General features: G+C 36.3%; 3 protein-coding genes and 4 pseudogenes across 6 annotated transcripts; 6 read left to right on the top strand and 1 right to left on the bottom strand.

Moving 5' to 3' along the window:
• The first annotated feature begins 930 nt into the window (after positions 1-930).
• On the top strand, positions 931-3,184 carry LOC111290813 (21 kDa protein pseudogene; annotated as a pseudogene). Its single transcript, XR_016346186.1, has 2 exons — positions 931-991; positions 1,409-3,184. The product of XR_016346186.1 is annotated as a 21 kDa protein pseudogene (transcript).
• LOC111290810 (elongation factor G-2, chloroplastic-like) lies at positions 931-8,465 on the top strand. The gene is made up of 5 exons (XM_089767674.1): positions 931-991; positions 2,714-4,703; positions 5,180-6,623; positions 6,938-7,450; positions 7,982-8,465. Exons 3-5 carry the CDS (start codon positions 6,036-6,038, stop codon positions 8,147-8,149), a joined length of 1,269 nt encoding a protein of 422 aa, XP_089623800.1. The 5' UTR covers positions 931-991; positions 2,714-4,703; positions 5,180-6,035; the 3' UTR covers positions 8,150-8,465.
• On the top strand, positions 5,152-5,984 carry LOC149515981 (elongation factor G-2, chloroplastic pseudogene; annotated as a pseudogene).
• A 123-nt stretch (positions 8,466-8,588) lies between the features above and the next one.
• Positions 8,589-11,958, top strand: LOC111290811 (hsp70-Hsp90 organizing protein 3-like). Its single transcript, XM_022882293.2, has 7 exons — positions 8,589-9,572; positions 10,383-10,671; positions 10,886-10,971; positions 11,068-11,291; positions 11,373-11,439; positions 11,532-11,591; positions 11,697-11,958. The coding sequence occupies exons 1-7, from the start codon at positions 8,664-8,666 to the stop codon at positions 11,808-11,810; spliced, it is 1,749 nt and encodes a 582-aa protein (XP_022738028.1). The 5' UTR covers positions 8,589-8,663; the 3' UTR covers positions 11,811-11,958.
• Positions 11,959-12,097: 139 nt separating this feature from the next.
• On the top strand, positions 12,098-14,256 carry LOC149515980 (uncharacterized; annotated as a pseudogene). The gene is made up of 2 exons (XR_016346185.1): positions 12,098-12,247; positions 13,139-14,256. The product of XR_016346185.1 is annotated as an uncharacterized LOC149515980 (transcript).
• A 2,013-nt stretch (positions 14,257-16,269) lies between these two features.
• On the top strand, positions 16,270-23,484 carry BETA-VPE (beta vacuolar processing enzyme). Its single transcript, XM_022881847.2, has 9 exons — positions 16,270-17,025; positions 19,613-19,777; positions 20,999-21,155; positions 21,468-21,553; positions 21,634-21,833; positions 22,132-22,180; positions 22,300-22,512; positions 22,898-23,101; positions 23,175-23,484. The coding sequence occupies exons 1-9, from the start codon at positions 16,795-16,797 to the stop codon at positions 23,355-23,357; spliced, it is 1,488 nt and encodes a 495-aa protein (XP_022737582.2). The 5' UTR covers positions 16,270-16,794; the 3' UTR covers positions 23,358-23,484.
• A 2,450-nt stretch (positions 23,485-25,934) lies between these two features.
• LOC111290613 (auxin-responsive protein SAUR36 pseudogene) lies at positions 25,935-26,869 on the bottom strand (annotated as a pseudogene). Its single transcript, XR_016346669.1, has one exon. The product of XR_016346669.1 is annotated as an auxin-responsive protein SAUR36 pseudogene (transcript).

The raw sequence follows: 26,869 nt of genomic DNA, 5'->3' as shown, positions 1-26,869 counted from the left end.
ATCTAAACGATTGGTGATCCTAATTTGCTTGTTACTTAGTTGTGACAGGTCATGAGAGAGACAGAGACAGATTCTTGATTTGATGAGGCCAATATGAGCATACTGCAAATTAACATTAATTTAAACTATGTTTGGACTTAGATTTTTTTTTTTTAAGTAGTATTATGAGGATTGAAAAAATTATAAATACTGGAATTTAAATCATATAATTCCTTGATAGTTGATATTACTTTTTAAAAATAATTATATAAACAAAATGAATTAAATTCTTATTCTTCAAAAAATATTTTTCATAGAATATTCACATGCCCTAACATTAATTTAAGGCTCATGCGGTTCTGCCACCAAAAAAAACAAAAAAAAAGAGAAAAAAAAGAAAGAGTTTTATCAATCAACGTTTAAAAGATTCTTTTCTTTTTACTAATAATTCCTTGTCTTCTTTTGGGTCCCTTGACTTTTTTTTTTAAACAACAACATAGTAAAACTATTTGCATGCTTTAAATTAAACTTCCAATTTAGGGAAAAAAAAACCCACTTTTAGACCATCCACAAGATGAACAAGAACTGAAGGAGTTTGATTTTGTCACAAGTTCTTCATAGTGTATATTTTTGTTTTTGTCAATTTGGGTTCTATCTAATGTTGCCATGTGTTTTATATTCCTAAATCACCAATCCCCAAAGGAATTTCTTCTATTATGCATGTGCCTATGCACCATTTATGGGATCTCTTCTTGTAGCAAAATTTCCTTCAAATTAGAATAATTTAATTTCTTCACAAACAAAAATGGGACATTACCCTCACAATATGATTTTCCAACCTCCAAGAAAGAAGAGTTCAAGATTCCCAACCCTTCTTCTGGCCCACTTCCTCCATAGCATTCACCCATTACCTTCATATATAAAATTGTAATCTTCATTAAATTGTAGGATGTGCTATCATAATTCTTTTAAATATTAACTAGTGTTGTCATCAAAGCATCTCAATCTTCAGGTGAGGGTCCATGGGGATTAAATATCTTTCTTCTCAACATTTACAATTTTTTTAAAGCGTACTTTAATTGATAGTAAGTTCTGGCAGCATGATAATTAGTGGTTCAAATACTGTTTTCATCGTCTAATTAATTTATCATAGATTGCTTAATATTTTTCTTTAGGGTTCCATAAGTCAAGAACCAACCCTTTTTTCTACATGTATGTATATGAAAAAACCATATTAACATCTAAAATAAGGAGATCAAATCTGATGAGAATTGGAATTTGGAAACGATATTTACCAACTCAGATGACAAGATTTAGTTTGTCTTTTAATCATTTTAAATAGAAAAACTTCGTACCACAGTCCACAAAAATCTACCTTTCTTTTGTACCGGTTCGATTTTAACTTGAAATTATTGGCTTCATTTGCTAGCACTTCCTTTCTCAAGCTCATTTTGTGGGAAGCACAGCCATGAGATTTTCTATAAATTAAGATCCCTCTCTTCCCCAAGATTCATCAATCTCTCCAGCTTTTCTACAGAAAGAGAGAAAGAAAAATGGCAATTTGTTCATACTTTTCAATGGTAGCTATCCTCGTTCTCATCCTGTTTGCGACTCACCTAAACTTATGCTTAGAAGCTAGAAATATTCTCAACTCTGAAACAGATACAGGGTTCATCAAAATTTCGTGTGATGCCACAATCTACCCTGATTTGTGTTTCAGCGCCTTTTCTAGCTATGCAAGCGAAATCCAAGCCAGTCCCAAAATATTAGCCGGCAAGTCCCTCTGGTTGACACTAAACACCACGCTTTCTGCTTCGAAAACCCTTAGCGAGCTCTCCAAAAGCCAGGGACTAAAGCCTAGAGAGGCTGCAGCTCTTCAGGATTGTGTGGAAGAAATAAGTGATTCAGTTGATGAAATCAAAAGGTCTATTGGTGAAATGGATGAGACTGAAGGCAAAAGCTTTGCTTTACGAATGAGTGATATAGAAACATGGGTGAGTGCAGCTTTGACTAATGAAGATACCTGCACGAATGGCTTCTCTGAGAATACCATAGATGGGGATGTCAAAGCCAATGTGACGAGTGTAATTGAGGAAGTTGCATACATGACAAGCTTTACCTTGGCTTTCGTAAATCGCTATGCGGGCACCAAAAATTAACCTGTCACTTGAAAACATATGTACAATTCATTTCCTAAGCAATTGCTTGTCTCACTAGTAATCATCCTTTTCAGATTTTCTTCTTTCTGAATTTTTTGCTTTTTGATTGATAATTACTTCAGTAACTTGATGTTTGACTGTTTGATTGAGATTAGCAATAAGGCTTGCAATATGTATGAAAATGCATAGTTAATGGCATCCAATTTATCAGTTATGGAAAGTTGTACATTTATTTAAGGTTGTTTAGCTGTCAAGATGTAAAATATGCAACTAAAATTTTCTGTCAATGTATTCCATGTTATGCAAACAACATATTGACAAAGGCAAATGACAATGCTTAGAGTTTGCTGTTATTCTAATGGTTCTAGCTAATACTGCATGGTGACTCACATTGACAGCTGGTTTGACACCCAACTAGCATGCAATTTTCTCATGTTTTGCTGTCAATCCACGACTTTTGAGTAATTTTTAATTGCTGTAACACTCTGGCTACTAATGCTTAACGCTAAAGAGTTTTATTTGCTTTGTTTTTGCCTTGAGGAGCTGCCAACTTTGTACTTCTTCCCTTGGTCTAGTATTTTTCAGGATTTGTCTCAAGCAACTATTGCCAGTGCAGCTTCTGCGGTGGTTAGATGGTGAACACATGTTCTATGGATATTGATAAGCCTAGATAATTTTTAAAGAACATGCTAAATACAGGGCAGGAGTTCATTGTAGTAATGCTTTCTCAGAGTTTCATGCCATCTACTCTGCCTGGCAAATTTTGCACTTCTCCTTTTGAATGCAACAAGAGCCCCCAGCTGACAAAGACAACTAGGAAAGAAATCATGTGCAAGTCTATTCCCAAAGCTCAGCCTGGTTTCCCATGGTCCTACTTATCACAACAGAAGGCCCAAAGCAATCTGCCTCTCGGGAAAAATTGAGGCTTTTTGTCACTACTTATAGAGAGAATGGTTTTCGGCTGTGTCTTTTTTTCTGTCCCATGGCCCCCAGCTGATCAAATCAATGTCCCTCTTATATATAAATAAAATGAAGGATTCACATAAGCCTAAGCCCTATGCTTTTGACGTGTCAATGGATGTTCACATAGATTCTTAGGATCAAAATAAGCCACCATTAATAATTTTTTTGGCCAATGAAAAACTATGGTTGAAGCTGAACACCCAATTGAATTAGAGTTTTTTTTTTTTTAGAGGCCAAACTTTAAGGGGACAGAATTATAACCCACGCTCAAACCTCTTAACCACTGGACTAAAAGGCGGAAGACTAGATTTGAAGCTACATTTCTGCTCCATCATCTAAACAAAACGTGGCTCATCTTTTTGACAGGGTTTGGGCAGTGGCAGGTGCTCCGTTTCGAGGACCCATAAAAGCCCAGCCAGTAAAAACTAGGTAGGGTACCCAAAAATGAAAAAAAAAAATAGTAAGTCTAGAATCGTGCGAATTAATGAACAAGTGTGGAGGATTTTAAACTTGAAGGCATGGATAGGCTGAGAGTAGTCCACCCGGGAATCCTGCACCACCATCTGGGTTTTGCGGATATATAATTCTAAAACACGTGGCACCTTCACGGCCATTATTTTTCAACCCTAGATTGGCAAATTGGAACATTGTCCTTCCATTCTTTGGAAACTTCTACCACCAATACAAATTTAACTTTTACACATTTGCCTTCATTGGTCATTTTATTTTGCTGGATATGATTTTTACTTAACCTTACGACTAGGTTTTGAGATTTCAAGTTCAACTTGTCAAACAAATTGAATCGACTCCAATACCAAAATTTGATATCAGAATAGGTTAAAATTCTATAACAACAATGTTTTGCATGGAAATTTTTTAATGACTCAAATTCAATCTTAATTTTAAATGGCCATTGGACTTTGTGTCTTGATGGCAATAAATGAAATTTGAAATCTTTAAATTTTATTATATATGAATTTAGTCTAACATATTCATAACTTAAAACTTGAATTGTTAAGAACATGGTTAAGCAACTACTCAGAGAGATTGAATAAAATTTTCCCAAATAACTAAATTATAATATAATGAATTATCAAGCAAAAATTTTTTTTGCCATTAATGGAAAGTTGTAATGGTTGTTATGGTTGATGCCAAATTATCAACACATGAAAACGACCAAAACGAAAGTACACAAAGAAAAACCCAACCAAAGCTAACACTGATGAGAACCGCTTAGTTCTAACCACGACAACCAAACAAAACCAGAAGGAAAAAGGAAGAAGAGGAAACAGAGAAAAGCAGAGTGAGAACTGAGAATTAGTAAAAGAAGAAAATGGCAGCAGAGACAGCGCTGAGAATAACGGGTTCGGGTTCAACAGTTTGTAATCTAAATGGGTCTCAAAGGAGGCCAACCCTTCTATCTTCTTCAACTCGTTTTCTGGATCTGCCTCCTCGGCCTTCTTCTTCTTCTTCTTCTTCTTCTTCAATTTCCTCCTCTCTCTCATTTTCTGGGAAGTGTCAGAATTGGCTCAAGACTTCCCATTTCACATCATCAACAGGGGAAGAGAAGGAACTTCTCTGTCTTCGCTATGGCTGCCGAAGGTAAATGTCCTTTATTTCTGTGTTTCTTGCTATTTGGGTTACCTTTTAAGTTATGTGGTTGAAATTGTTCATTTTCTGGGGAAATTTTAACCAAAAGGCTTTTTCTTTTTGCTACTTGTCTCTAGTTTCCTGTTAATGTTTTTTCCTTTTCCTTTTCATTATTTTTTACAAAAAAAAAAATCGTTTATTATAGCTTAAAAAACTCATAATACTTCCAAGTTTTAGCCATCATCCAAAATATATGGAAAAAAGCATGTTAATGCAAATGATTTACTTTCTCAAATGCCAAGGAACACTCCAATTAAATGAATGATAATTTTTCATTCTGATACACATTTGTTAATACTCTTGTTTTTATTATTAGGTCAAGAGCATTAAGGGACATTCAGAAGAGAATATTAGAATCCACATATTAGGACAAATTTCTTGCTACTTGTGACATTCTGAGATGGATATCTTTTTGGTTGCTTTTACAGAGACAAAGCGTGTGGTGCCACTGAAAGATTATCGCAATGTCGGAATTATGGCTCACATAGATGCAGGAAAAACCACAACAACTGAACGTATTCTATACTTCACAGTAAGAAACTATAAAATTGGTGAGGTACATGAGGATACAGCTACAATGGACTGGATGGAGCAAGAGCAGGAAAGAGGTATTACCATAACGTCAGCTGCAACTACGACATTTTGGAAAACCATCGGATTAATATTATTGATACTCCTGGCCATGTTGACTTCACACTTGAAGTGGAGCGAGCTCTCAGGGTTCTAGATGGAGTTATATGCTTGTTTGACAGTGTTGCTGGTGTTGAACCACAATCTGAAACTGTGTGGAGGCAAGCTGATAAGTATGGAGTACCCAGAATTTTCTTTGTCAATAAGATGGATCGTCTAGGAGCAAACTTTTTCTGGACAAGAGACATGATAGTAACAAATTTGCGTGCTAAACCGCTTGTGATTCAAATGCCAGTTGGTGCAAAAGACAATTTTCAAGGAGTGGTTGACGTTGTAAAGATGAAAGCTGTGCTTTGGTCAGGGGAAGAATTGGGTGCAAAGTTTGAGTATGCTGATATTCCTGCTGACCTTCAGGAGATGGCTGATATTCCTGCTGACCTTCAGGAGATGGCTGAAGAATACCGGTCACAAATGATAGAAAGCATAGTTGAATTAGATGATCAAGCTAGGGAGAACTATCTAGAAGGAGTTGAGCCTGATGAGGAAACCATTAAGAAATTAATTAGGAAAGGCACTATTGGAAGCAGTTTTGTGCCAGTATAAAGTGGCTCAGCTTTTAAAAATAACAGAGTTAAGCCATTACTTGATGCCGTTATGGATTACTTGCCGTCATCTCTTGAGTTGCCAGCAATGATGGGGACTGATCCTGAGAATCCTGAAGTGACAATTGAAAGGACCACAAGTGTTGATGAACCATTTTCTGGTCTAGCTTTCAAAATCATGACTGATCCATTCGTGGGATCCCTTACGATTGTCAAGGTGTACTCAGGGAAGCTTAGCGCAGGATCTTATGTGCTGAATGCAAACAAAGGAAAGAAAGAGAGAATTGGTAGACTTTTGGAAATGCACGCCAACAGTAGAGAGGATATTAAGGTTGCTTTGGCTGGTGATATTGTTGCTCTTGCAGGTTTAAAGGATACCATTACAGGTGAAACTCTCAGCGACCCTGACCATCCCATTGTCCTTGAACGGATGGACTTCCCTGATCCTGTGATTAAGATTGCTATTGAACCCAGGACTAAAGCTGATGTTGATAAAATGGCTAATGGTTTGATCAAGCTTGCTCAAGAAGACCCTTCTTTCCACTTCTCACGGGATGAGGAGATCAACCAAACTGTGATTGAAGGAATGGGAGAAATGCACCTAGAGATCATTGTTGATCGCCTGAAGAGAGAGTTCAAGGTTTGTAGCAACATCTAATTGTGCAACATATTAATACCCTTAATCATCCAGCTCAGCTTTGTGTGCATTTAATGACTGTACTGATGCATAAATATTAAATACACATGCACTCATGCTAATCTTTTGATTTGTTCAGAGATTACTGTTTGCAAAATTGGATCTTTTCTCAGCATCTTGTCTGTGTATGGGGCAGAGAGTGTTCTGTGTGATGAAGTTGTCCTAAGTAGAATTAACACTTCTTCTGCCCCAAGCATTTTAAGTAGGTATCCAGATAACTTCTAATTGTCATAAATTTGGTTGCTTGGTGCATGTAGGTAGAAGCAAATGTCGGTGCACCTCAAGTTAATTACCGTGAAAGCATTTCTAAGGTTTCAGAAGTAAAGTATGTGCACAAGAAACAGTCGGGTCGACAGGGGCAGTTCGCTGATATTACTGTACGTTTTGAGCTGATGGAGCCAGGCAGGGGATATGAGTTCAAGAGTGAAATTAAGGGAGGAGCAGTGCCAAAAGAATATGTTCCTAGAGTGATGAAGGGACTGGAGGCGTGTATGAATAATGGTGTACTTGCCGGCTTTCCTGTTGTTGATGTACGTGCTGTGCTAGTAGATGGTTCTTACCATGACGTTGATTCAAGTGTCTTGGCATTTCAGCTGGCAGCCAGGGGAGCATTCAGAGAGGGGGTTAGAAAGGCTGGCCCTAGGATGCTTGAACCTATAATGAAAGTTGAGGTTGTCACACCTGAAGAACACTTGGGTGATGTGATTGGTGATCTTAACTCAAGTAGAGGCCAAATTAACAGCTTTGGTGATAAACCTGGAGGGCTCGAGGTATGCCTAATTACATAGTCCTTTCTTGTTTAAGTTGCTTTCAAATTTGTTATTTTCAACATGTAATATACATAGTAACATACTCAGACAAACTGCATATTTATCATTAACTCCTGGTTGGTAGAGAACTTTGACAGCACCAACCCAGATTTGGTATCATTTTGACGTCTGGACCATTGCAATTTATGGCCTAATCCCATTTTCATATTTGGACGATTAAAACTTTGTACCAGAAGGATAATAATTGTTCTCTAGTCACAATGTGCATATACATTGCCAATGGAAAAAAAAAAAAGGAAAATACGAGTGTGAATGGTCCCTTTATCGAATCTGAGCATTCTTAGAAAAGATCCATTAAGACCACTTTGCAAGTACCAGTGAGCAGGAACTACATGTTAATTGGAGCATTTACTGTTGTGTTCTCTTGGATTTACCAAATGGAAATTGCCTCTGGAATTTCTTTTGGTTTAGAGGTGGAGAATATGTTTCTTGTAATCTTATTGTTCATGGTTTGGTGTTGGGTAACTGCAGGTAGTGAATGCCCTTGTTCCGCTCGCGGAGATGTTCCAGTATGTCAGTACTCTCCGAGGAATGACAAAAGGTCGTGCATCATACACCATGCAATTGGCCAAGTTTGATGTTGTCCCTCAACACATCCAGAACGAGCTTGCTTCAAAAGGGCAAGAAGTTGCTGCTTGATTTATTTTTTTCATAGCGTCCCAACAGCCAGGAACACATAATTTTAAAGCTCAACATTACTCTTCTTTTTCCTTTTTTTTTTTTTTTCTTTTAATGCTAAATTTCATGTATCAGTTTTGGATACAAATGTAACAAAATTCTGAAGCACAAACGCTCAGCTTTTGTCTTCAAAATTGTAAATGCACCACAAATCATTGGATATTAAAAAAAAAAAAAAAAAACCACCTAAGAAGGCTAGGCCCCAAGTAGTTTGAAATATTATTATAGGATACCCAAACATGGGTTTAGATAATTCCAGAAACAATTTATCCCATGACCAAAGAGCCCCTACTCCAAGCATTCTACTCAGAATCCGAAGAAGGTTCCAGAAGCACCAGAAGTCTCTGGTGTGCTCCACTAATTGCCCTGTCTTTATAATCCTTTTCTGATACATTCCTGCAATCTGTTAATACCTAAAACCCCAAAATCCAAGTCATCCCCCAAAAGCAAATCAAAGCTAACAAATCCGTCTACCATGGCCGACGAAGCCAAAGCCAAAGGCAACGCTGCCTTTTCTTCCGGCGATTTCAACACAGCCATCAAACACTTCACCGAAGCTATAAACCTTTCCCCGACTAACCACGTTCTTTACTCAAACCGATCTGCAGCTTATGCTTCTCTTCATCAATACGAGGCTGCATTATCCGATGCCAAAAAAACCGTAGACCTTAAACCGGACTGGTCCAAGGGTTACAGCAGGCTTGGTGCGGCTCACGTCGGTTTACACCAATACCAGGACGCAGTTTCAGCCTATAAAAAGGGTCTCGAGATTGATCCTAATAATGAAGCCCTGAAATCCGGCTTGGCTGATGCTCAATCGGCTGCGACGGCTTCGGCTTCCCGAGCTAGGGTAGCACCGCCACCTAATCCTTTTGCTGATGCTTTTCAGGGGCCTGAGATGTGGGCGAAGTTGACGGCGGATCCGACGACTAGGGTTTATTTACAGCAGCCGGACTTTGTTAAGGCGATGCAGGATGTTCAGAGAAATCCTAGTAAATTGAATGAGTACTTGAAAGATCAGAGAGTTATGCAAGCTTTGGGGGTTTTATTGAATGTTAAGTTTAAGACACAAGGTGGTGGGGATGACATGGAGATTCCAGAGGCGGATTCACCACCACCTCCGCCACCTTCACAGCCCGCTAAGGAGGAGGCGAAGAAGCCACAGCCTGAGCCGGAACCAGAACCGATGGAAATTATGGAAGAGGAGAAGGAAAAGCGACAGAAGAAGGAGAAAGCTTTAAAGGAGAAGGAGGGTGGAAATGCTGCATATAAGAGGAAGGACTTTGAGACGGCTATTCAGCATTACACGAAAGCAATGGAGCTTGATGATGAGGATATTTCGTATATCACCAATCGGGCTGCTGTTTATTTGGAAATGGGCAAGGTATGGTTATTTATTTCTATTTGTTTAAAAGTTATTAAATTTTCCTCTTTCAATATAGTTATTGCTATGAAATTTGTAAAATATGAAACGATGAAATTGGTGGTTGATTTTATAATTTTATAATTGGTTTTTAGTTGAACTTCGAGATGAAGGTTGTCTAGATTAGTGGAATTCGAGCTAGTTTCATGTTAGTGTATACTATAATAATGGCTACATATTGCTTTAGAATGATGTTAACTGTTGGGTCACTTTTTCTCTTAGATGGACCCCTGTTTTTTTTAAGCACTCTAATAATGGTTTAACGTTTGTAAAATATATATTGAATTTCCTCTGAACATGATTTTTGTATAATTGTGAGTGTTCTTTCAGGTGTTCGTAATCATTCAGAATGTATATCATCTGTTTAATTGTGTTGGTATTTAATGTGCATTCCAAATCATATTGCATTCTTATTCTTCAAAAGACAACATGGGAGGAGGGTGTTAGGGAGAGTTCTATTTGTGGTTTCCTCCAGTAGGTAATAAAAGTGTTTTATGGTTTTCCCTCTTTTTCTTCTTTCCTACCAATACCTTTTCATAAGACTTGAAACTTTGGCATGGATATGAACTCATTATCGCTATTAGCTTTTTGGTTCCCCTTATTTTGGACCTAGTAAGGGAATTCTCTCCGTAATCTTTCTGTCAACATCATGTGATGTAGTTTGTTCTGTGCTTGGAGAATAACTTACTGTGGAGGTTATAGTTCACAATTGATTATATGTGTATCTAACTTCTCTATCTTTTTCTTGCCTGCTATCCTTGTTGAATGTAGTATGAGGAATGCATTAAAGATTGTGACAAGGCTGTTGAAAGAGGTAGAGAGCTCCGATCAGACTTTAAAATGATTGCAAGAGCCTTGACAAGGAAGGGAACTGCTTTGGTGAAGATGGCGAAATGTTCAACAGATTATGAACTAGCTATTGAGACTTTCCAGAAAGCTCTTACAGAGCATCGCAATCCGGACACGTTGAAGAAACTAAATGATGCAGAAAAGGCAAAGAAGGAACTTGAGCAACAAGAGTATTTTGATCCAAAGATAGCTGATGAGGAGCGTGAGAAAGGTATTCTTTATCAGTTTCTGTTTATTTTTACTGGCACCTTGATGGTTCTTTAATTTTGTTACTAGTTTATGCTTTATCTGGACACTGGTATTTCCTAGGTTACTCTCCTGTTCATTTGAGTTTGGTTAAGTTCATGTGTAATATTCATGTTGGAGTGAGCAAAAATAGTATTCCCTATCACGTTCTTCTGCTGACTGCTTAAATATATATGCAGGGAATGAATGTTTCAAGCAGCAGAAGTTTCCAGAGGCTGTGAAGCATTATACGGAGTCATTGAAAAGAAACCCAAAAGATCCCAAGGTAAGAAGTCTTATTCTGTTTTTGTGAGTTTGTTGGTGATCAAGACACAAAAAGTAGTATCTTATTGACTGTTGAAATGCATTTTGGTCTTGTCAGGCATACAGCAATAGAGCTGCATGCTACACAAAATTGGGTGCATTGCCTGAGGGATTGAAGGATGCTGAGAAGTGCATTGAGCTTGATCCAACTTTTTCTAAGGGTTACACAAGAAAGGGTGCTATTCAGTTCTTCATGAAGGAGTATGACAAAGCTTTAGAAACATACCAAGAGGGGTTGAAACATGATCCTAATAACCAGGAATTGCTTGATGGCGTTAGAAGGTCTGTGGCTTTCTGCTTCTGGTTTTGTGTTCCTATTTCAGCAGTACCTTAAAATAATTGGTTCGATCTATTATTTTACAGATGTGTAGAGCAGATTAACAAAGCTAGTCGAGGTGATTTGAGCCCTGACGAGTTGAAGGAAAGACAGGTGAGGATTTATTTTATATCTTTGTTTACATTGGGGGTTCTAGAAGCTGTTTAGGTTGCCAATGTAAAACTAAAATTGGTGTGATGTTGCAGGCCAAGGCAATGCAAGATCCAGAAATTCAAAACATTCTCTCAGATCCTGTCATGAGACAGGTAAGTACTGAAAAAATATTGGTTCGGCTGTGCAGTACTTGTAATGTGTTCATATTTAGATTTGTTGGTTGTACGGTTTATGAAAAGGAATTGGGATGTGGGCAGGTGTTGATTGATTTCCAGGAGAATCCAAAGGCAGCACAGGAGCACATGAAGAATCCTATGGTGATGCACAAGATTCAAAAGCTGGTCACTGCTGGAATTGTCCAGATCAGATAAATGTGAAGGAAAATTTAACTTTTTTTTCTTTTTCCAGCTCAGTAAATTGCTGTGTGAATTTCAATGGGATGAATTCATAAAAACTAGTTTCTGTTGGAAATTTTCTCAAAGTTTGCTGGTTATATAGATCTGCTATGAAATTCTCTCAGTTGATGCTTTTGCTTATAGTTTTGTTAAAAGGTCTCTCAGATAAGTTAATCAGTTATGAAGTTCTCTGTTATCTGTAATTTATTTTATGTGCAAGGGATTCAGGAATTATATCTATAATTTGTATATTATGAAGTATTAACCATTGAAAATAAAAAATGTGAAACTCACCGATATCAAATCCTTATCGTCGACTCGAAAACTTGGTTCACGAAAAAGTCACGAGTTCAGGATAAATGCCAATGGGATGAAAGAGTGGTAGAAGCCAACGGCGTCGTTTTATTCTCAAGGTAAAACGCAGAACCCCTGAAAACCTTTGCCGTATTTGTTTTTTGGTGTCTTATACACGGACAATTGTCCATTGCTTAACTCACCGCCTTCATTCTCTTGCTTTGGACTTCCATTTTGAACGCTTATATCACTCTTGGCGAGCTGTCCATATTTACCGTTTCCCTCTTTAATATCTTGCGGGAGGTCAAATCGGGTACTTTGTTCTTTGGATCTTAATAAAGCATTCGGCATGTTCGATGAAATATCTCTGTGAATTATCAATTCTCAATTTTACTCACTGTACAATAGTACATGAGCTAAAATTTACACGCGTAAGTTCGTTTAGGATTCAGAAACCTCATTTTTCCTATGATTCCTTGGTTATCTCCTATTAACATTCTCAATTGCTGAAAATTGTGGAATGGCATCAGTTTAAATGGGGACCCTTTTAATTTACGAAGCTCGGAACAAAATTTTTGGATGCTAATGGCTTACATCGGTGTCTTAGCAGATGGGTAGCTGGAGAAAACTCCCACTGTAATCCATGTGTTACTGGATTTGTTTATTAATTGAATAGGGGCACCTTGTATTATTGTAAAAGCAGTTTCTTCGGTTCAATTACACTATCTTTTGCCTGGATAGTTAACCTTTAATATATTGCATTCATAAATGTGCTTTTTATCTATTTGTATGTTAGCTTGTGTCTTCGTCTTTTGCTGCTTTTGGTCTTTTTCTTTTCATTGTTAATTGTATGAACATAAAAGTTAAAACCATAGCATATATCAGGATCTTCTTTCTCTGTTTCTAATCAGCTTGCTTTATCGATTGAAAATACTCGTTGACAATGTAGTTAAAAAATTCTGTCTTGGAGCATTTTATGGTCTTGCTGTTAATATAGTAATGCATTGTAGAAGGAACCGCAGTAGGGGTTTGATGAACGGTATTTGTAGTAGCTTACGGGCAGCTTTCTCCTACTGTCTAATGCAAGTGCGGAGCTATGATTATCATCACTACCTCTGCCTCCTTGAGCTTCCACCTAACATGCGAAAGGCTGCATTTTTACTCTGTGCCTTTAATGTTGAAACTGCCAAAGCTATGGATGTTGCTTCTGATCCCAAGATTGGTCTCATGCGCCTTGTTTGGTGGCAAGAAGCCATTGATAAAATTTATGCTAATAAATTGATTAAGCGCCCGGCAGCTCAGGCCCTCTTATCATTGATATCTGAAAGTAAAATTAGCAAGGCTTGGTTAAAACGGGTAGTTGAAGCTCGGATCAATGATGCAAGTAGAGAGGTAACTGACCTACCAGAGGGTATTGAGGAGTAGGAGAAATATGCAAAGGATACTGCATCAACTCTTCTATACATGACTCTTCAAGCTGGTGGTATCAGGTCTACTGCTTTTGACCACGCAGCATCGCATGTTGGTAAGGCCAGCAGCCTTCTTTTGCTACTAAAGTCACTGCCAAATCATGCTAGCCGCGACCGTCACTTTTCTTACATACCAGCAGAAGTGGCAGCCAAGCACGGACTGCTAGTTAATGTGGGAGGTCGATCGGAGATCCGCTTCGATTCTCGCGAGGGGTTATGTGATGCAATATTTGAAATGGCATCAGTAGCCAATGCCCATTTGCTGAAAGGCCGTGAATTAGCTGATGCTGTACCCCCTGAGGCTCGAAAAACACTTCTACCTGCTGTGCCTGCTCAAGTTCTCTGGAATTCCCTCAGCCGTGTACAGTTTGATGTGTTTGATTCAAGGTTAGCAAGAGGGGTTCTGGGTAAACCTCCGCTGTGGTTCCAGTTGAAATTGAAGTGGTATTCATGGCGGGGAAAATACTGAAAGTTTTATCTTTACTGTTTGTCTGTTGAGTGGACAAGTTTTCATCAGGCAGCAAATGAAACCAGAAGCAAGAGCTTTGCTGTATTTGTTCTTTTCACGATAAGGGAATTGAGTGTCCTCATGAAACATGTTTATTAACCATTAAACTATGATTATTGTGGCTAACAAGTTTGTGCTCCTTTCTGATTTATTTATGGTGTGATTCTGATACTCAGTTATCTGTTATATTCAGGAAGATTAAGAAAAGATGGCATACAGGTTGGAAGGAATAACTTGTCTTCCACGTGAAAGAAACAGAACCAGTTATTGGTTTGCCATTCAGATCAAAGCTTTTGCTTCCAAGGATTTCAATTCTATATGTCTGTGTGTGAAAGCTGGCGTTTGTTTCTTCTATACAATGATGGCTTGTGTCACATGACGACAATGAATAGTTAAAAATTGATTGTAAAGCAGAATTTTTTTTCTTAAAAAGAAAAAAGAAAGTGGATTACAGTCATTTGATAATTGACAATGGCTGTGACAATGAAATGGCTAATCCCACTGTTGAAAGAACTGACATTCAAAGAGAAGAAGAAAAAGAGATGCTTAGAGATAGGGCACTGCACTTGTGTTACGGTTACGCGAGAAGTCATAAATCTTACATCAATTATACGTTAAAGTTACATTTTAGAATATAATTATGTACGTCATTATTTTTTATAAAATATTTTTTATGAGATAAAATTATGAGATTTAATATATTAAAATAAATAATATTTTATAAATTATTATAAATCTTATGTTAGATTGATTTAAAATGTAAAAAAAGTAATTCTTGTGATTTGAAATTATGCGATCCTAGAGTTTTAATCTCGACTTATAATAAGTAATATCAAAGTCAACTTTGAAGATGTTAATAATATATTATCAAAAACGATGAGTTTTTATTGAAGTGAAAGATGTCATGATATTAAAAAAAAATTATAAATCTCACATTGATTATATACAAGAATTAATCTTAAGATATAAGTGTTTAAATTATTTTTTTTTTATAAAATATTTTTTATGAGATAAAATTATAAGATTCAATAGAATAGATAATACTTTATAAGTTATTATAAATTTTGTATTAAGATGATATGAATCACAAAAAAGACTATCTCCGTATTCCGTTACTGTACAATTTTAAAGCTAAAGTCTCATCCCTGACACTTGCAACATTGACGGAAGACAGGACCGGCTATTTGTTCCTTAAGTTAATAATATAAAGAAAGATCATTTTGTTTTAAGGGATAGAAAACATAAGGATCTAACAAATGGTCCAAACCGGCCAAACCTATTAACAAAAAATAAAATCTAAAAAAAAAAAAAACAGTGTACTAAATGAAAATTTGGAATTAGATTATGTCAGAGTCATGGAGTAAAAGTAAAGAAGATATTCAAAACGCCGAAAAAAAAGGTCGAATTTTTGATCTTATGATTAATAATCATGCATTCGACTGAATTGATGAATAAAATTTTTTTATTTCTTCATCATTTTATCTCAAACCAGCTTTATGATTTATCTATTTTTGGGCTTGACAACAGCCTCATTTGACCAGCTTAAATGCTGAAAGTCCAAAAAATTTTCTAACATAAAAGCAGACAAATTGTAAAACTTAATAGGTGGACACCAAGAACAAGCTTCTTAATCACAATTTATATATTTATATCTATTTATTTTGCATTTAGCACATATATATAATATATTTTTAATTTTATTAAATTTATATAAAATTTTTATTACATTAAAATTATTTATTTTGAGTTTAATATATATAAAATATGATATAAATATATATTTTTTATTTTATCAAATTCATATAAAATTTTTTATTAAGCGATCACGCTTTTTTTTAGCACATCATGCTTGATATCCTCATCTTCCCTAGGTTTGTCTTTCATGATTTATATATTCATATTTTATAAAATATTAAAATTTATATATTTATATCATATTTTTTATAAAAATTATATATTATAATTTATATCAATATAAAAATATAAAATATTTTTTTATTAAATTTGTATATAATTATTATTAAAATTTTAAATCGTTTTTTTTTTTCTATTGTATCTCTTATCTTGCTTTAAATTGTTATGTATAAAATTACCCCCTTTTAGCCTTGTAAAACTTCTTTCCAGGAAAGAATATAAAAAAGGAAAATCAGGCAGCATATGCTTTATCTAATCATAGTTCAGTTGTCCTGCATACAATTTCCCAGATTCAGAAGTCTAAAATCTTAACAGACCTGTAAACCAAAAAGAAAAAAATCTTAACATGCCAAACTTTACCAACGGAATTTGTGGGACAACTTTTAAACATGATTCGTGACCAACCAAGCTTAAACCTCTCCAATACTCTTACTTTTAGACTTTGGTTTGTCCCATAAAGCTGTTTTCGATCCGTTCCCTGACCAGAAGTAGAAGCAAGTAAAGCCGTCAAGATAAACCAAACTACTTACAGAAGAAAAAAACAAAGCTAGTTGTTTCAAGCAGAGGATTTTTGGACCCATAATTCTGAAACTCTTTCCACAGGTGTCAACCTCTTCTTTGCATGGCATCTCACACAGCTTTGCCACCTCTACTTTAAAACTCTCTCCCCCCCCCCCCCCCCCTGCTTTCCCTTCAAGAATCAGTTTCCATTTCCTTTCTCCTCTTACCTGTTGTCGGCTTTGTTGAACCGTTTCACTCTTTATATTTAATATCCATGGCAAAACAATATTCTGTTTTCCTCCAGAACCCACCTTTACTTTTCTTTTTATTATTGCTTTTTGAAGCAATAAACGTTGGACGAGCCGCCCGGTTGAATCAGTGGGAGTCTGGAATCCGACTGCCCATAGAAAAAGATGAACCACAAGATATAGATGATCAGCAACTTGGAACAACATGGGCTGTTCTTGTAGCTGGTTCCGCTGGCTATGGTAATTACAGGCATCAGGTAAAGCATTTATCAACTCATAATAAGGTTTCAACTCTTTTCAATGAACTGACAAAAGGATCAAACACCGGCCTGACTATTTTTTCTTTTAAAATAATTCTGCATCGGTGAGAAATTAATAATTCTATTAATTTTCATCGCTTTCTTTCCCTTTTCATCGCTTTATTTTCTCTGTCTTTCCTTAGCTAAAAAGATTCTATTTACTTTTACAAATCTTTATTATTTTTTTTCTAAGTGGTGGACATAGTGTTGGGAAAAACAACAATACCCACGCGCAGCAACCACACACAAAATAACAAGCTCAAATCAAGAATAAGAAAACACAAATATATTTGGTTCAGCCCAACTCAAAATGGCCTACTCCAAATCTAATCCACTATCAAATAAATCTTTACAATTGTGAGACTTTTAGAATGAGAAAAGTCTCCTAAAACTCCTTACTCAAAACTTAACCCAAAACCCAATTACACCCTTTAATAGCCTACTCACTTAGCTATTCTCTTGGTGTCTAACTCTCTGAGGTTACTAAACTAAAACCAAAACATCTTATTTATAAGGGTGAAACCCTTTATACCTTTACTAAACTCCCGATGTGGGATACAAGACAAATTCAAACTTACTTAACTTTCGATGTGGGATTCTGAGATTCAAGGTAAATCCCAACAAATCCTCCCTTGACTTGAATCTCCAAACACTTCAACAGTATCTGCAAAGCTAACATGCTTACCTTTTTTCTTTTCTTTCATCACAGGCATTCCAGCAACTGAGCTTCCATCAAACATGTACAAGTGATTGACCCTATTCCCTTGTAGAATCACACTACCATTCTTATACACTTTCAACCAATCATTACTACCATAAAATGTGTACCCCCGAGAAGCTAACTCACCCAAAGCAATCAAATTGTAGTGACAATTTGGTACATACCTTACATGACGAAGTGTCCTAATAACACCATTGTGAGATCTAAGGCGAACACTCCCAATACCTTGAATCTGCACCTTTTCTTTGTTAGCAACCACAATATCTCCATACTTTTCATTCTCATCCAATTCCACAAAACAATTCCTATCATTGCAAACATGAACTGTAGCAGCTGAATCTAAAACCCAACCTTTATCACTTTTCAAAGTCTGGGTCTCATCTACACAAGTTGTCAAAACAACATCATCATCATCAGACAAGACAGCAGCAGTATCACTCTTTTCTTCATCTGATTTCTTCTCATCATTCGCCCTTTTGAAAGCAGCCATATCCCTTCTCAGCTTCCTGCAGCGCACTTGGATATGTCCCTTCTCACCACAATAATAACATTCTACTTCACTGTAATCTCTGTCTCTTGACTTGGATCTCCATCTTGATCCATCAATCCTCTTTTGAGTCCTCCCTCGATCAAAACCCTCTACAGCTAGTGTACTCCCCCCAGGTGATGAGTTCTGAGCTCCCATAAACCTTTCATTCTCACGCAACAGGGCAGTCACATCATCCAACTTCAAAGTAGACCTGCCTACCAACACAGTCTGAACTAAAGGCCTATAAGACTTGGGCAAAGATGACAGCAAAATTAAAGCTTTCTCTTCATCTTTTAACTCATCAACAGAAATCGCTAGCAATTGAGAAACCAATTTATTAAATTCATTCAGGTGATTATGAAGACTCATACCTTCTTCCATCTTCAGAGAATACAGATCCATCTTCAAACATAATCTATTAGTCAACGACTTCGAAGCATAAATACCTTCAAGCTTATCCCACAAACTCTTCGGAGTACTCTCAGTCAACACACTGTACTTTACTTCTGGAGCTAACGCCAATCTAATAGTACTAACAGCCTTCTTCTGAATCCTATTCCAATTAGCATCAGACATTCCTTCAGGCTTACTACTCTCCAATGCCTGATCCAATCCTTGTTGTACTAACAGATCTTGAATCGTACTTTGCCATAACATAAAATTACTCTTTCCATCAAATAACGGAATCTCAAACTTAGACATAGACATACCAGACATACCTTCTTCAGACATCTTCAAACACTGCTTCACGATCTCTTGGACCCACGAACCTCGAACCTCGCTCTGATACCACTTGTTGGGAAAAACAACAATACCCACGCGCAGCAACCACACACAAAATAACAAGCTCAAATCAAGAATAAGAAAACACAAATATATTTGGTTCAGCCCAACTCAAAATGGCCTACTCCAAATCTAATCCACTATCAAATAAATCTTTACAATTGTGAGACTTTTAGAATGAGAAAAGTCTCCTAAAACTCCTTACTCAAAACTTAACCCAAAACCCAATTACACCCTTTAATAGCCTACTCACTTAGCTATTCTCTTGGTGTCTAACTCTCTGAGGTTACTAAACTAAAACCAAAACATCTTATTTATAAGGGTGAAACCCTTTATACCTTTACTAAACTCCCGATGTGGGATACAAGACAAATTCAAACTTACTTAACTTTCGATGTGGGATTCTGAGATTCAAGGCAAATCCCAACACATAGTGCTAGTACTGTATTACATGTGTAACACTGGATAGTTTTATTTAACATGATACAAACTTTTTTTGGATGCAATTACAGGCAGATGTATGCCATGCCTATCAGCTATTAAGGAAAGGAGGACTGAAGGAAGAGAACATAGTTGTGTTTATGTACGATGACATAGCCATGCATGAGCTGAATCCGAGGCCAGGAGTCATCATCAACAATCCCCGAGGCCACGATGTTTATGCTGGCGTGCCTAAGGTAATAACATTCCTTCCACTCAACAAAAGATAAATGGGTCAGCTAGGTTCGATGGTAACTTGGTAAGTGAGCATACTCTTCATCAGTCTCTATCGTGCAAACTTAGTTTTGAGTTATTAGACTCATTAAGTACTTGTTTTTATCAAGGATGACTTAAGCACCTGAATTTAATTAATTAATTTGGGTTAGGAATGGTGTAGAAATTTGAGGTTTACTTAGAGTTAAAAATGTTCGGCTGAAGTTCTTGTATAAATTAAGAAAAAATCTGAGAGACAGGCAGATAATTTTTATATAAAATAAGAGAAAAAAATCTGTGGTATATATCTGTAAAATATGTGGATCATGATTTGCTTAGCAATAATCGAACTGTTTAAGGTTATAACATTTTTTAATCATGATTTGTGGTGTTATGAGTTGTTTGGTTGCTTTTTATGTCGTTTGACATCAATTTGATAGTAGTGGGCCACTTTGATTTTGATAAAATGGGCGGACGTTTTGTCATTATTGCTGCTTTTGAAGTACAGTGGTAGATTAATGGATGTAATTCTAGGACCTAATTGTCATTAAAATGTGAACTTCCACATAAAATTTATTAACATAGGGATGAACGAGCTAATGTCACTCTCCCAAAAGTGGTTGCTTAGAAAAAGGATAATGTAATGGGAATGAACAGTAAACTTGTGCAAAAAGTCAAATGAAACAAGACATTCCAACCAAAGTATAACAGAAAAATTGAAGTTTAAGCCTGCTGTCAGTTAAAAAATTCCAAAAGAAAATAGCTAACCATTGATGAATAAAATTACTTGCTAATAAGGCCTTCTAAATGACTTAATTGTCGTAGATTATTCGCCATTACCGTCTGTTTTATACATCTGCTATTTTATACATATTAACCTTGACTAGCTACTTGGATGTATCATCATATTTGATTAACCTGGAATTTATTGTTTAATTCTGAATTTACCTGGATGTTTTTCAACAATCTTATGTAAGGTTCCTGAATTAGACCCACAATAATTCCTCTTCTGAAAATCTAGGAAGTTACCAACTGGCTGGCTGATCAAATATATTGATTATCTATAGGTTTTGTCACCTTTTTACTTGTGAGGCATGTACTGCTAACTTAAGTGGGGAAGCTTTAATTTGAGTTTGTCTAAATTAATCACTTGAATTTACTTTAATATAACCATATTGATCGGATCGGCGGGATCATAATGGTAGGATTATACGGGTGAGCATGTTACTGCCTCAAATTTGTATGCAGTACTTCTTGGTAACAAAAGTGCACTGAGTGGAGGAAGTGGAAAGGTTGTTGATAGCAAATCCAATGACAGAATATTCCTTTACTACTCAGATCATGGAGGCCCTGGTATTCTCGGTACGTTAAAGACTTTCTTTGTGCTGCATCATGTATACTCCATTGTATGGCTACTTGTTTCAAGTTTCAACAAAATAAGGGATAATTTCTGGTGAGAAGCTTCAAGAAAGGGGCCAGCTTCTGCTAATTTTGCTGAAATACAAGAATTCTGATTGCCATACTATTAAGAAAAAACTTTCTGCAAAACTAGTAGTACTATTGCAGCTGCTTATCTAAAAGCTAAAGCAGTATCTGAACTGGATTCAATGTTCATCTGTGCAAAGTATGTAAAGAAAACCTCAAAGGTCTAACTAATTTGAAATTTGATTCAAGGGATGCCAAATCCGCCATATCTGTATGCCATGGATTTTCTTGATGTCTTGAAGAAGAAACATGCAGCAGGAAGCTACAAAGAGATGGTAAGAGATCTTCTAACTTCACAATTACTCATGCGCTACACTTGCTATGATCTTATACATTGCATTTCTGATGCTACCAGGTTATATATGTAGAAGCTTGTGAAAGTGGGAGTATCTTTCAAGGCATAATGCCCAAAGATCTTAATATTTATGTAACAACAGCATCCAATGCACAAGAGAACAGCTGGGGAACTTATTGCCCTGGCATGAAACCTCCTCCACCTCCAGAGTACATCACTTGTTTAGGAGATTTGTACAGTGTGGCTTGGATGGAGGACAGGTATGCGGTTATTCTCCTTTGAACCTTTTGGAGACCCCAAATCAGCTTGATTAAAGCTATTAGTAACAAGCCGTTTGATCTTACATACATTCATGGGATTTTCTAGTGAACGTGATTTTATCACAATTCCAACTATTTTTCTCTTCTCCAGTTCTTTGGGAAGAAAAAGCCTTTTTCTCCCCGTTATGATATAATAATTTTCATGTTTAAGCACTTGTTATTACCGGTAGGTCTTTAATTTCAGTTACTGTAATGAATTCGCTGATCATCTCTTTTATATATACTCTTATGATCGCAGTGACACTCACAATCTGAAGAGAGAAACCATAAAGCAACAATATGAAACAGTAAGCAGAACATACTTTCAGCAAATTTTTTAGTTATTTTTTTACTTTTCGGCAACTGAATTTTTTATTGGAAATACTAAATACTAATGTCTGAGAATTCTTGAATTTTCATTATGCAGGTAAGGGAACGGACCTCCAATTTCAACTCTTACACTTTTGGTGGTTCACATGTGATGGAATATGGGAATACAACCATCAAAGCTGAAAAACTTTATTTGTACCAAGGCTTTGATCCTGCAACTGTAAACTTTCCTCCAAATGAGTTGAGCCCTGAGACCCACATGGAAGCTGTTAACCAGAGAGATGCAGATATTCTCTTTTTATGGCATATGGTGAGCTTGGGCTCTACTCTTTTCTCGGGTTCTTTACCATTGAATTTCACATTGCATTGGATCTTTATACTTTTTAGTATAACTAGTTTTCCTTTGTTTAATTTCTTATAAATCATTCTATCAAATTTTAAAATGGACTTTACTCTTTCATCAAAAGAGAGTTGCATACTTAAACTATACTAATCAGAAGCCTGCATCTCTCAACATGGTTAGCTATTTAGAATTAAAAAAAAAAGAAGAGTAGACCACTTTCTTGATTAGAATTTGGAGACATTACTTTGGTTTTTTGAATGGGAACAGAACTTCGGTCCTTGTTTAAATTAGAAAGGGTAGTCTATTTGTTTAGTGGACTTGATATGGATGTTGGTTATCATTTGTTATACAGTACAAAAATTCAGAAGATGGATCAAAGAAGAAAGAAACACTAAAACAGATTACTGAGATTATGAGGCATAGAATTCACTTGGATGGCAGCATTGACTTGATTGGAACACTCTTGTATGGACCAGCAAAAGGCTCTGCCATTCTCAAATCTGTCAGGGAACCTGGTTTGCCCCTTGTTGATGACTGGCAGTGCTTGAAATCTATGGTATTAGTCTCTTTCCGCTCAAAATTTAACTAGTCTGTTTTCTTCATTGTTCATAACTAAATCTTCATTCCAGGTTCGCTTGTTCGAAACACACTGCGGGTCTCTAACTCAATACGGTATGAAACACATGCGTGCATTCGCGAACATTTGCAATAGTGGTGTTTCCCAATCCTTAGTGGAGGAAGCTTGTGTTGCAGCATGCAGCGCCCATGATCCATTGCAATGTCATCCTTCAAATCAAGGCTATAGCGCTTGATTGAGGAATATAAACAAAGAATTTACTACCATTAAACCTTACTATTTTCAAAATTACTGTTATATATATGTTTGTTATTCTGCTAGTTGCACTTCTATCGTGCATATATATAAGATATTTCTACCTACCCGGCAGTTGTTTATAGATGAAGCTTATGCATAAATAGTTTAAGTCAAGGTAAACTGACAGAACTGATATTATCTTTAATAGTGAGTAATATTTATGTACATTAAATACAAAATAACAATAGTAACAGTTGTTTCTAGACATATAGTCTCTGGTCTGAGGGTGAGTTCTGAGTTGCTTCACTTCAAGGAGAAGAGGGCCTGTTGGGGTTTTGAGTTTGGGCAGAATGGGTCTTGGGCTTAGCCACTTAAGCAATGAGAGGTAAGCTGTCCGTGATTGCCGTTGCCAAAAATTTGGGTCGGTGGGCATGTTGAAGTTAATGGGTCAATGCATTGCTAATCGCAAACAAAACATTTTGTGTACTAAAGTATCAAGTCCAAAAGTTAAAGATGGACTTTGGACTAGAATTATGGCCTCGCCCATCTCACCTCCGCCATATGGGTTAGTCAGAATAAACAAAAGTTGGGCATTTTCTTCATTCTCATAGTCTAGTTTGACTAGGGGGAGATGTTGATTTGGTTGAGAGAGAAATTTTGCCTGATGGATGAGTACACTTGTTTATGGTTGAGAGTATCCGAAAACAAAGTGAAGGAGAGGTGGGTGTATAAATCTGTAGAGCCCTAAATTGCGGAAAAGTTCCTTTGGCCAAGTTGGGGTAATAGACTTTGAGGTTCTCATTTATATGCACCGAGTTAAAAGTTATGACAAAGCGATCAATTGAGTGGCAAAGGCCAGTAGGATAGAGGGAGAGGATTGAATTGTATGTTAAGGCTCTATAGCCACGTTATTGCCTCTTTCGCCTCTCTTGGGGGACGTTGGTCCCCCAATCTCTCATATCTCTGATCATTTGATTGATAGTATTTATTGCCTCCTTCGCCTTTCTTAGAGGACGTTGGTCCTCCAATCTCTCATATCTATAATCATTTGATTGATAGTGTTATTCTATTATTCTTCCTTTTAAAGTCATGGACAACTAGCAAAGGAGGTTTTCCCCGCTTTTTCTCTCATGGACTACTATTTTTGTCCATGTTCTACATATACCTTAATCAAAGGAGAACTAGAGCTATATGATTGCACCAAAATGTATGATTTGGGTTAGGGATTATGGAAAAAATCTATATGGCTTTGACATTAAATTTGATTGACAAGGTTCCTGCCGCTTTGTATTTTTGCAATCAAAAGACAGCTACGATATTAATTGAGTTGATTAATTTCTTTATCTTGATGAAGTGGGCAACAGTTATTTGATGGACATCACCATTGATTAAAAATGTTGCTTTCTTCAGACTTTGCCAGAAATTGCGGTCCAATTTTCCCATTTTACAAGTTAAACCTCACAAATTCAATATGTGCTTAGTCGCCTGTAGGCTGTTAGAAGTTTGACAAGGATCCTCTCTTAAAAGAAAAATGAAAATCTAATTTGTTTTCTCATTTTTCTTCTTTGACTAAACCTTGAATTTCTTTTGTTTTTTTTTTCCCTAATTCCCTGTTTTGATAAGACATTTTAGTCTTATAATTTAGATTGAAATTATTCAATATTAAATGCATATTGATAAAATTAAAAATTTAATATTTTATCAAAACAAGTCATATTCAACCTTCATATATATATATATATAACATTAACACGCTTTCGGATACAATTCCATGAATTTATCTTTCCCCATAGACCAAGTCGTTTGGCTAAGATCAAGTGTTAGATCTTTGTCTTTCATCTTGTTGAGCTTATTAATAAATCTTAGAAGTCTGTAGGGCCACGTTGATTCTTATATTTGGACAGTTCCAATCTTAATTATTTTTGTGGCTTAACCAACTCTCATCATTGTTCATACTAAGCTAACCATTATTCTTTTTCTCTTTACCAAGTCAAGCTTGCACATGGTCTGTTTTGCGACATTGTCCCTGGGATTTATGTGTCGCGTTAGGTTCTAAAAAATTGAATAATTTTTCAATATCTCATCAAACTCAATCACCCTAACAGCATAACAATGTTCATAAAATTTTGAAAGTTCTTATGTTTTATAAATAGACAACAATTTTACTACTTTTCAAAGCTCTAAACTGTTAAAGGTTGAATGACAAATATAAAGATATGGTTCAAAATATATATATATATATATATATATATATATATATATATATATACACACACACGGTGTTGAAACTAACACTTTTATCGTTTACTTTGACATTAACGCATTGTAGCCGTTTGCATGAATAGCTAATAAGATAAGCTTGGATTTGTAGCAACAAATAATATTCAAAATTATATAAATTTACCCTTCAAATAGGCTTAATTTGTCACCATTGAAGTAAGATAAGTGCAAATTAAAAGGAGGAATTAAAAGAAGAAAAAGGGTACGATTCTGATAAATTAATGGCCAAAAATTTTCAATTGAGGTTTAAAAAAAAAAAAAAAAGAGAAAAAGAGGAAAAGACAAAGAGAGAGAATAGAGCCTAAAAAAATAATTGACATCCTATATTCACAAAAATTAGCTAAATCAAATATTTATACACCATAAAAATATGAGGGAAAAATATCATTACAAACAACGACGATCTTGTTTCCGTCGGCAATTATCCCAATCAGCAATTCTCATCCTAACCTTCTCAAACTCTGAAATTCCACAAGGCAACGTGATCCCACCCGATTGGTGGAACCCGTAAACCCGCTCCGCTTCCTTCAACAGCTCCCCAAAAAGCGGGTGATTAAAATAAATCACAGGCACTAACACCCTCCTCGCGTCTCCTTCTGATTCGCCAACGTACACTGCAAGATGCCCTTTCGGTACCCGAACCCGCTTCACTCCCTTCTCACCCAATTGGATATAACCGGCATCCGAATTCGAATTTGACAGCCCCATGGTTCCACGTCGAAGAAACCTCGCAAAAGAACAGATTCTGGATAATGGGTTGCAGCGTCGGGTCGGAGGTCTCAAGAAACTAATCCTGTAGTTTCTTCTTCTGGGTCGGATTATCCATTTAAAAATTTTCACTAGCTTGCGTCCAAGCCTGAACCCTCGAATTTTCATCATAATCGTTGTTGTAAAGAAAAACGAAAAATAGTCAAATGGGTAGTATTAAAATCTGAATTTGAGAAATGGGCCTTTGTCGGATTTGCTAATGGTGTCCGTTTTCAGACATGGGTCTCACACTCTCACAGCAATGCCTCTGTTTCTGGTTCTGTTCTTTGAGGTTTTTGAGTTTGGTTTTACAGGAGAGTAGAAGTGGCGACTTTGGTTGTTTTGGGTAGTGGATGTTTTGCTCGGATCCGAGTGTTAAAGCATAAGAAGAGAACGAGGTTCTGTTAATGGGAGACTGAAAGAGGTTTTTATAGGAGACTTTAAAGTTGTCAGATTTATTTAGTACTACCGAAATGTAAGAAA

Source organism: Durio zibethinus, chromosome 11, assembly GCF_047325235.1.
Source record: "Durio zibethinus cultivar Kanyao isolate XHJ-2024 chromosome 11, ASM4732523v1, whole genome shotgun sequence".
In the NCBI taxonomy this organism is placed as follows: domain Eukaryota; kingdom Viridiplantae; phylum Streptophyta; class Magnoliopsida; order Malvales; family Malvaceae; genus Durio; species Durio zibethinus.
The sequence above is the reverse complement of the archived record's forward strand: the minus strand, read 5'-3'. Positions and strand labels throughout refer to the sequence as shown.

Coding starts and splice junctions, on each gene's coding strand:
- LOC111290811 (XM_022882293.2), top strand. CDS start 8,664: ATGGCCGACGAAGCCAAAGCCAAAGGCAACGCTGCCTTTTCTTCCGGC. Junction 11,292..11,372: donor TTGCTTGATGGCGTTAGAAG/GTCTGTGGCTTT, acceptor ATTATTTTACAG/ATGTGTAGAGCAGATTAACA. Junction 11,592..11,696: donor CAGATCCTGTCATGAGACAG/GTAAGTACTGAA, acceptor GGATGTGGGCAG/GTGTTGATTGATTTCCAGGA.
- LOC111290810 (XM_089767674.1), top strand. CDS start 6,036: ATGGATTACTTGCCGTCATCTCTTGAGTTGCCAGCAATGATGGGGACT. Junction 6,624..6,937: donor GCCTGAAGAGAGAGTTCAAG/GTTTGTAGCAAC, acceptor TGGTGCATGTAG/GTAGAAGCAAATGTCGGTGC. Junction 7,451..7,981: donor ATAAACCTGGAGGGCTCGAG/GTATGCCTAATT, acceptor GGGTAACTGCAG/GTAGTGAATGCCCTTGTTCC.
- BETA-VPE (XM_022881847.2), top strand. CDS start 16,795: ATGGCAAAACAATATTCTGTTTTCCTCCAGAACCCACCTTTACTTTTC. Junction 17,026..19,612: donor ATGGTAATTACAGGCATCAG/GTAAAGCATTTA, acceptor ATGCAATTACAG/GCAGATGTATGCCATGCCTA. Junction 21,554..21,633: donor CAGGAAGCTACAAAGAGATG/GTAAGAGATCTT, acceptor TGATGCTACCAG/GTTATATATGTAGAAGCTTG.